Consider the following 10,059-nt stretch of genomic DNA (forward strand, 5'->3'; position numbering starts at 1 on the left):
GGTCCTCGGTAGTTCCATTGGCTCTTGTACCTTCTGCTACCCATCCGGGTTCCAGTACCGTCAGCTGGTCCTCGGTAGTTCCATTTGCTCTTGTATCTTCTGCTACCCATCCGGGTTCCAGTACCGTCAGCTGGTTCTCGGCAGTGTCTTTGGCACGGATACTCCCTCCTGCCCAGCCTGGTTCCAGCACGCCAGCTGTTTCCGGGTAGTGTCAACGTCACTTTGCCTCCAATGCGTTGTCCTGTCGTGTTGCGGTCGGGTTAGCCGACTCTATGGTGCCTGCAGTTTAGGTGACTCCTATGTGGGCTGCGGGATCTGGCAATGAAGGCTGGTTCCATAGTGCCAATAGGACAAGCACCCCCTGTAGGACTGTGGGTTTTGGTAACTGCGGCCGGCTCGCGGCCTTGAACTTTTTTTTACATGGGTACCTTCTGCTACCCATCCGGGTTCCAGTACCGTCAGCTGGTTCTCGGCAGTGCCTTTGGATTAGGTGCCTCCTTCTCGGTATCCAAGTTCCACCAACGTCTGCTGGTCCTTGGTAGTGCTTTCTGGCACAGGTACCTCCTGCTTAGTAACCGAGTTCCAGTAACATCAGCTGGTCCTCGGTAGTTCCATTGGCTCTTGTACCTTCTGCTACCCATCCGGGTTCCAGTACCGTCAGCTGGTCCTCGGTAGTTCCATTTGCTCTTGTATCTTCTGCTACCCATCCGGGTTCCAGTACCGTCAGCTGGTTCTCGGCAGTGTCTTTGGCACGGGTACTCCCTCCTGCCCAGCCTGGTTCCAGCACGCCAGCTGTTTCCGGGTAGTGTCAACGTCACTTTGCCTCCAATGCGTTGTCCTGTCGTGTTGCGGTCGGGTTAGCCGACTCTATGGTGCCTGCAGTTTAGGTGACTCCTATGTGGGCTGCGGGATCTGGCAATGAAGGCTGGTTCCATAGTGCCAATAGGACAAGCACCCCCTGTAGGACTGTGGGTTTTGGTAACTGCGGCCGGCTCGCGGCCTTGAACTTTTTTTTACATGGGTACCTTCTGCTACCCATCCGGGTTCCAGTACCGTCAGCTGGTTCTCGGCAGTGCCTTTGGATTAGGTGCCTCCTTCTCGGTATCCAAGTTCCACCAACGTCTGCTGGTCCTTGGTAGTGCTTTCTGGCACAGGTACCTCCTGCTTAGTAACCGAGTTCCAGTAACATCAGCTGGTCCTCGGTAGTTCCATTGGCTCTTGTACCTTCTGCTACCCATCCGGGTTCCAGTACCGTCAGCTGGTCCTCGGTAGTTCCATTTGCTCTTGTATCTTCTGCTACCCATCCGGGTTCCAGTACCGTCAGCTGGTTCTCGGCAGTGTCTTTGGCACGGGTACTCCCTCCTGCCCAGCCTGGTTCCAGCACGCCAGCTGTTTCCGGGTAGTGTCAACGTCACTTTGCCTCCAATGCGTTGTCCTGTCGTGTTGCGGTCGGGTTAGCCGACTCTATGGTGCCTGCAGTTTAGGTGACTCCTATGTGGGCTGCGGGATCTGGCAATGAAGGCTGGTTCCATAGTGCCAATAGGACAAGCACCCCCTGTAGGACTGTGGGTTTTGGTAACTGCGGCCGGCTCGCGGCCTTGAACTTTTTTTTACATGGGTACCTTCTGCTACCCATCCGGGTTCCAGTACCGTCAGCTGGTTCTCGGCAGTGCCTTTGGATTAGGTGCCTCCTTCTCGGTATCCAAGTTCCACCAACGTCTGCTGGTCCTTGGTAGTGCTTTCTGGCACAGGTACCTCCTGCTTAGTAACCGAGTTCCAGTAACATCAGCTGGTCCTCGGTAGTTCCATTGGCTCTTGTACCTTCTGCTACCCATCCGGGTTCCAGTACCGTCAGCTGGTCCTCGGTAGTTCCATTTGCTCTTGTATCTTCTGCTACCCATCCGGGTTCCAGTACCGTCAGCTGGTTCTCGGCAGTGTCTTTGGCACGGGTACTCCCTCCTGCCCAGCCTGGTTCCAGCACGCCAGCTGTTTCCGGGTAGTGTCAACGTCACTTTGCCTCCAATGCGTTGTCCTGTCGTGTTGCGGTCGGGTTAGCCGACTCTATGGTGCCTGCAGTTTAGGTGACTCCTATGTGGGCTGCGGGATCTGGCAATGAAGGCTGGTTCCATAGTGCCAATAGGACAAGCACCCCCTGTAGGACTGTGGGTTTTGGTAACTGCGGCCGGCTCGCGGCCTTGAACTTTTTTTTACATGGGTACCTTCTGCTACCCATCCGGGTTCCAGTACCGTCAGCTGGTTCTCGGCAGTGCCTTTGGATTAGGTGCCTCCTTCTCGGTATCCAAGTTCCACCAACGTCTGCTGGTCCTTGGTAGTGCTTTCTGGCACAGGTACCTCCTGCTTAGTAACCGAGTTCCAGTAACATCAGCTGGTCCTCGGTAGTTCCATTGGCTCTTGTACCTTCTGCTACCCATCCGGGTTCCAGTACCGTCAGCTGGTCCTCGGTAGTTCCTCAGCTTTCTTGTACCTTCTGCTACATTTCCAAGTTCAAGCTTTTTGAAATGGTTCTTGGTAATCACTCTGGATCTCCCTGACGAGGACCCTGAAGACGAGGACCCTGAAGACCAACCCTAAGAAGACGAGGACCCCGAAGACAATGACCCTGAAGACGAGGACCCTGAAGACCACCCCGAAGAAGACGAGGACCCTGAAGACCACCCCGAAGAAGACGAGGACCCCGAAGACGAGGACCCAGAAGACCAACCCGAAGAAGACGAGGACCCCGAAGACGAGGACCCCCGAAGACGACGACCCTGAAGACCACCCCGAAGAAGACCAAGAAGATGACCCTGAAGAAGTTGACCAAGAAGACAAAGAAGAGAAGACAAGCACCAAGATACAGAAGAACAAGAGACAGAAAACCAAGAAGCAGAAATACAAGAAGCTGCAGAACAAAAAGCGGAAGAACATTAAGCATAAGACTAAAAATCAGAGCAAAAGATAATATCTAAATTATAAGCAGAAGATGACTAAGCAGTGTATGGGGGTGAGTCCGTTCCTCCTCGTGGTGCCCCTGGAAAAGACCTGCTGCTGCAGGCCAAACTGAACGCGGACAAATCCTGTTGTAAATCTTTTGTGACGGGCAGAACGAAAGGTGTAATGTCCAACCTTTTATAGATAACAACTACAGGAATGCCTGTCACAAATAAGAATATGATGAAGAAGAAGAATATGAAGAAGATGAAGAAGTAGAATATGAAGAATGTAAAAAAAAGAATAATACGAAGAAGGTGAAGAAGAAGAAGGTGAAGAAGAAGTGGATGAAAAAGATGCTGAGGATGATGAAGGAGAAAGTGTGGGAGAAGTAAAAAAGAAGGTGAAGAGCATGGAAGTAGTGAAACATAAATATCTGACAAAATATAAAAATACTTAACATAGTTAATATTTCCGTAACTCAGAACATAATAAAAAAATAGTAATTCCTGCTATTCCATTTGACTGGGCTAAACCTCTATGCCTTTATTGTCTCCCCCACCTCCCCCAATACATTCTACATTATTCTTAGTTGTTTTCCTTCATGTAGAAATAACCTACAAGGAAAGAAAGGGTTTATTTTAATTCCGATATTTATGTCCCATTGACTTGCATTGGTTTCCGGTATCGGAATCGGCGATATCCGATACTTTTTCGGTATCGGTCCGATACAATCCGATCCGATATTTCCCGATATCGGAAGGTATCGCTCAACACTAGTCCTGTCACAAACCTCCTGCCTTTAGCTGTAGAATTGAGAAAAACTGCTGAGATGATCGGGGAGATATGAGATCTGCATGGGAAAGTAGAATTGATCTTTCTAGAAATGTCTCTTGTAGGATAATTCCCCGATCAGTATATAGTCCTCCACAATAGTGATTGTGATGCAATGTACTGAAGAAAAACATCTGCTGCCCTAATCCCGAAACTCTACAGACTCCTGTATGTGATGTAAACGAGGAATAATCGCTGCACACATGCAGGTGTTCCCGATATCGGCCCGACATAGGACCACGTGTTATATGAAGACAAGGAACAGAAAATCCATCAAGCACTGAGCGGGAATTCACCCATTGGTAACATTAGCTCCTCCTCTTCCTCTGCGGATTATGAATTTCCCGCTCATTGTAGTTTCCACAACTTCTAAATGTAATGATGTAATTTCTTCCTCTGTGAAAAGTGTCCGGAATTATAGATAAAATCTACACAAATGTCTCATGTTATTCGGAGAAACATGAACTAACCGAATCATGTTATACCGGATGAAGGAGACCCCGGAATATCAGATCTGGGGAGCAAGGGGTGGAGTAAAAAGCCACTGAACACAGGACAACTCGCTCATAAGATTACTGAAAGGATCAGAGCTGTGAAGGACTCATTCATAGGTTTCACCATCAGTCTAGAAGGGTTAATCAGCTGTACTAGCGCCACCTGCCATTTACCCTGTGAATAGACAGAACACAGGAGCAGCCACAGCTCTGATGTAGACGGGAGAGGACACAGGAGCAGCCACAGCTCTGATGTAGAAGGGAGAGGACACAGGAGCAGCCACAGCTCTGATGTAGACGGGAGAGGACACAGGAGCAGCCACCGCTCTGATGTAGACGGGAGAGGACACAGGAGCAGCCACAGCTCTGATGTAGACGGGAGAGGACACAGGAGCAGCCACAGCTCCGATGGAGACGGGAGAGGACACAGGAGCAGCCACCGCTCTGATGTAGACGGGACAGGACACAGGAGCAGCCACAGCTCCGATGTAGACGGGAGAGGACACAGGAGCAGCCACCGCTCTGATGTAGACGGGAGAGGACACAGGAGCAGCCACAGCTCTGATGTAGACGGGAGAGGACACAGGAGCAGCCACAGCTCTGATGGAGACGGGAGAGGACACAGGAGCAGCCACAGCTCTGATGTAGACTGGAGAGGAGACAGGAGCAGCCACCGCTCTGATGTAGACTGGAGAGGACACAGGAGCAGCCACCGCTCTGATGTAGACGGGAGAGGACACAGGAGCAGCCACAGCTCTGATGTAGACGGGAGAGGACACAGGAGCAGCCACAGCTCCGATGTACACGGGAGAGGACACAGGAGCAGCCACAGCTCTGATGTAGACTGGAGAGGACACAGGAGCAGCCACAGCTCTGATGTAGACGGGAGAGGACACAGGAGCAGCCACCGCTCTGATGTAGACGGGAGAGGACACAGGAGCAGCCACCGCTCTGATGTAGACGGGAGAGGACACAGGAGCAGCCACAGCTCTGATGTAGCCGGGAGAGGACACAGGAGCAGCCACCGCTCTGATGTAGACGGGAGAGGACACAGGAGCAGCCACCGCTCTGATGTAGACGGGAGAGGACACAGGAGCAGCCACAGCTCTGATGTAGACGGGAGAGGACACAGGAGCAGCTACCGCTCTGATGTAGACGGGAGAGGACACAGGAGCAGCCACCGCTCTGATGTAGACGGGAGAGGACACAGGAGCAGCCACAGCTCCGATGTAGACGGGAGAGGACACAGGAGCAGCCACAGCTCTGATGGAGACGGGAGAGGACACAGGAGCAGCCACAGCTCTGATGGAGACGGGAGAGGACACAGGAGCAGCCACAGCTCCGATGTAGACGGGAGAGGACACAGGAGCAGCCACAGCTCCGATGTAGACGGGAGAGGACACAAGAGCAGCCACAGCTCTGATGTAGACGGGAGAGGACACAGGAGCAGCCACAGCTCTGATGTAGACGGGAGAGGACACAGGAGCAGCCACCGCTCTGATGTAGACGGGAGAGGACACAGGAGCAGCCACCGCTCTGATGGAGACGGGGTGGTGGCTCTTAGAAGAGCCTTTGGGGTGATGGCGGAGCAGCAGACGGAGCAGATCACTTGGCGCTGGTGTACTTGGTGACGGCCTTGGTGCCCTCGGACACGGCGTGCTTGGCCAGCTCTCCGGGCAGCAGCAGGCGCACGGCGGTCTGGATCTCCCGGGAGGTGATGGTGGAGCGCTTGTTGTAGTGAGCCAGGCGGGAGGATTCCCCTGCGATGCGCTCGAAGATGTCGTTGACGAAGGAGTTCATGATGCCCATGGCCTTGGAGGAGATGCCGGTGTCGGGGTGGACCTGCTTCAGCACCTTGTACACGTAGATGGCGTAGCTCTCCTTCCTGCTCTTCCTACGTTTCTTGCCGTCCTTCTTCTGAGTCTTAGTGACGGGTTTCTTGGAGCCCTTCTTGGGCGCTGGCGCAGACTTGGCGGGATCAGGCATGGTGCGTATACAGCGATCACAACTCCGAGAAGAGAGAACAATGTTCCTGCTCCTCCAGCGCAGCGGTATTTACAGCCACACAGGCAAATGAGCAATGTGGTCTGCTCCTCTCCTACTGGCTAAGAAAGTCATGTGACCTGTGTAAACTGCGCCTGCTGAGTCTTATTGGTGTTTCCATAAGTCTGCTCTCCATTGGCGGCTTGTCTATTGTTTACTATAGAGTAGAAACTTAAAAGCATTAAATGCACAGGTCGATCCTGCTACTTGTTACTGGTGTGGTGATGGTGCAGCGATTGCTTTTACCTTGCTGGGCAGTGATCTAGTATATTCAGCACAGTATACAAGGGATGACTGGTAAATATTTGTATAGGGGAAGATTAAGCATGGAGTCCAGTCATTATTTTATTCCATAAAACTTAAAAATCGGACTATTATTTTGCCTGGGTTTTCCGAGCCCCACACAATCCCCAAGTAGGGGATGGCAGGAGAGGGGGTTGATTCCAATCAGTGCCGTTATCTGTATATTCAGCAGTGATCTGATGCTTCTCCGCTCCATCTACACGTGCAGGAGGCTCCTCACTCACCCACGTATTATTCTTTGCGGATTCCCTGTGGTGTCGGTTCCGATCACACCACAGACTAAGACAAGTCTCTCATGTTCTACCAGGAGCCTGATGTGAGCGCTGCGGGTCTGGAGTGGGGGAAGGAGCCGCTTGTGTAAAGCATGTGTGTGATCAGCAGTCACACGGCCACTAAGGAGTGAAACGGAGGAGGAAACCCTTATATCTGGTTCTTAGTCATTGGCTTAGCTCTATTCCTCCCATTCTGTATATGCTTTTTTCATTTTTATTGCCCAGATGTAGTACTTTGCATTTTTCCCTGTTAAAAACCATTCTGTTGGTTGCTGCCCACTGCTCCAGTTTATTTAGGTCTTTTTGAATCCTCTCTCTCTCTTCTCTAGTATTAGCTATCCCTCCTAGCTTTGTGTCATCAGCAAATTTAATCAGTTTACCCTCAATTCCTTCATCTAAATCATTGATGATGTTGAACAATACAGGTCCCAGGACAGAGCCCTGTGGTATCCCACTTGAGACATTCATCCAGCTGGATGTGAAGCCATTTACAACCACCCTTTGAGTCCGATCACTAAGCCAGTTATGAATCCACCTAACAGTTGCCTGGTCCATTGCATACTTGGTCATTTTTTCAATAAGGATGGTGTGAGATACTTTGTCAAATGCTTTGCTGAAGTCAAGATATACTATATCTACAGCATTTCCCTGATCCACCCAGTCAGTGATTCTGTCATAGAAGGAAATTAAGTTAGTCTGACATGACTTGTTAGTTACAAACCCATGCTGACTCTGGTTAATCACTTCATTCTTATCCAGGTACTTACATACATGATGTTTAATAATTTGTTCAAAGATCTTTCCTGGTATAGAAGTCAGACTCACCGGCCTATAGTTCCCTGGGTCCACCTTCTTCCCCTTTTTGAAGATAGGAACAACATTTGCTCTTCTCCAGTCTTCTGGGACTTCTCCTGTTCTCCAAGAATTTTCAAAGATTATGGAGAGTGGTTCTAAAATTTCTTCTACGATCTCCTTCAGTACTCTGGGGTGTAATTCATCTGGACCTGGAGACTTGAACTCATTTATGTTAGCTAAATATTCCCTCACAATCTTTCTGTTTACAGATAACTTGGATTCTTCTATTCCTTTAAAAGGACAGTGAAAATCAGTTGATGTTACATTTTCTTTCTGAGAGAAAACAGATGCAAAATAGGAATTAAAAAGTTCGGCCTTCTCAACATCCTCTCTTACCATTTCTCCATTTTCATCCTGTAAAAATCCTATAGCATCTTTGACTTTTCTTTTACTTTTGACATACCCCCAAAATCCTTTTTTATTGCTTTTGACATCTCTTGCAAGCCTTAATTCATTGTCAGCTTTAGCTAACCTGATACGTGCCCTACAGGATCTGCAGACTGCATTATAATCTTCTTTAGATATGCCTCCCTCTTTCCATTTAATAAACATTTCTTTCTTTCTTTTTAGCATGTGTTTAAGTTCTGTGTTCATCCATCCTGGTTTCCTTAAATGCTTCCCATTCTTCCTACTTTTCGGGATTGTTAACGATTGTGCTTTGAGAATCTCATTTTTAAAAATTTCCCATCCTTCCTGGACATTTTTGTCCTTAAGGACATCCAGCTATTGGATCCCTCCTATTCTGTTTCTGAGTCTCTTAAAATCTGCCTTTCTAAAATCTAACCTTGAAGTTTGAGTCTTCACATGTCTTCCTCCTCTAGTTATCCAAAATTCTATAATAGCATGATCGCTGCCTCCTAGGGTCCCAGCCACCTTTACCTCCTCAACCATTTCCTCCCTGTTTATAAGGATTAGATCCAAAGTAGCAGATCCCCTTGTTTTCTCCCCTACCTTTTGGAAGATAAAGTTGTCAGCAAGAGAGGATAAGAATTTGCTTGACCTGTTAGTTTTACTTGAGAGAGATTCCCAACAAATGTCTGGATAGTTGAAATCTCCCATGACCACTACGTCATATTTTTTGGAGAACTTGGTCATTTGATACATAAAGAGTTCATCCATATCTTCAGCTTGCCCAGGTGGCCTGTAGTAAATGCCTACAATGGTGTCCTTTCCGTTGTTCTCTCCTTGTATTCTTACCCAAACAGTTTCCACAGAACTCCCAGTCTCTGAAGCTTCAATCTCTGTGCAGATATACGCTTTTCTAACATACAATGCGACACCTCCTCCTCGTTTATCAATTCTGTTTCTTGCAAATAAGTTGTATCCTTTTAGCCTTTTATTCCAATCATGTGTATCGTCCCACCAAGTTTCAGTGATTCCAATGACATCATATTTCTTTTCCTGCATTAGTAGTTCCAATTCTCCTTGTTTGTTGCCCATGCTTTGTGCATTTGTATAAAAACATTTTAGTTTGTGATTGGTTTCTCTTCCTCCCATATTTTTATTTAGATTTTTTTGTCTTTGTTCTTTCTTTCCACTTCCAGTAGCAGAGATCTCAATAGTATTTGTCAGCTGTATGGCTTTTTCTGGCCTTTTGCTTCCCTTCCCACATTGTTCTAGTTTAAAGCTCTCCTGATGAGTGTAGCAAGGCGACTTCCAAATACATGTTTCCAGTCTTCGTAAGGTGCACCCCATCTCTAGCAAGTAGTCCATCGTATAGGTAATTCATCCCGTGATCCAGAAATCCAAATCCTTGTTGACGGCACCATCGACGTAGCCAGTAGAGATGAGCGTTGTTCTACTCGAACTGTTCGCCAATCTCAAATTCGAGCTGTTTTGGGCGGTGTTCGAGCCGGTCGGCGAACACGAACAATTTGAGAAAAATTCGGCTGTTCGAGGTTATGTTCGATAACTGTTCGTGCACCAAAATCATAACTGGATTTTTTCTCAGTAATGATGAAAATTAATGTTAATACGCAGTTTGAGTGTACAGCGGGGCGGGGGGAGGGGCAGGGGATGGATCTCTGCAGGAACAATGAAGATCACCATTTTTTTTTCTCTTTCCCGCATTTGCAGTGGGGAGGTGCAATCTGTCAGCCTATCAGCAGCGCACACACGGAGCGAAGTGCTTTTTTTCACACAAGCAAGGGCATGTGTCATTGGCAGTGTATGTCACATGTCCTTGCCCTATAAGACCAAGCCATTTTCCCCGTCGCCACCATTTTCTCACTGCTGCAGCTGCGTGTTAGACGGCACCGCTGTTGCTGTGTGCGCTATATCTTGTTAATTTCAAGCCAATTTTCGCACAAATATACAGATAGCTTGGG

General features: G+C 48.7%; 1 protein-coding gene across 1 annotated transcript; it reads right to left on the reverse strand.

The window, feature by feature from the left end:
• Positions 1–5,864: 5,864 nt before the first annotated feature.
• Positions 5,865–6,245, reverse strand: LOC141161138 (histone H2B 1.1-like). The gene has a single exon (XM_073645908.1). The coding sequence runs from the start codon at positions 6,243–6,245 to the stop codon at positions 5,865–5,867; it is 381 nt and encodes a 126-aa protein (XP_073502009.1).
• Between the last annotated feature and the right edge of the window lie 3,814 nt (positions 6,246–10,059).

The sequence above is a fragment of the Phyllobates terribilis genome, unplaced genomic scaffold (assembly GCF_046119375.1).
Source record: "Phyllobates terribilis strain yellow unplaced genomic scaffold, ASM4611937v1 Scaffold_9__5_contigs__length_417890890, whole genome shotgun sequence".
NCBI classification, from domain to species: Eukaryota; Metazoa; Chordata; class Amphibia; order Anura; family Dendrobatidae; genus Phyllobates; species Phyllobates terribilis.

What these genes read in the sequence shown, in the direction of transcription:
- LOC141161138 (XM_073645908.1), bottom strand. Translation starts at nt 6,245, where the DNA reads ATGCCTGATCCCGCCAAGTCTGCGCCAGCGCCCAAGAAGGGCTCCAAG.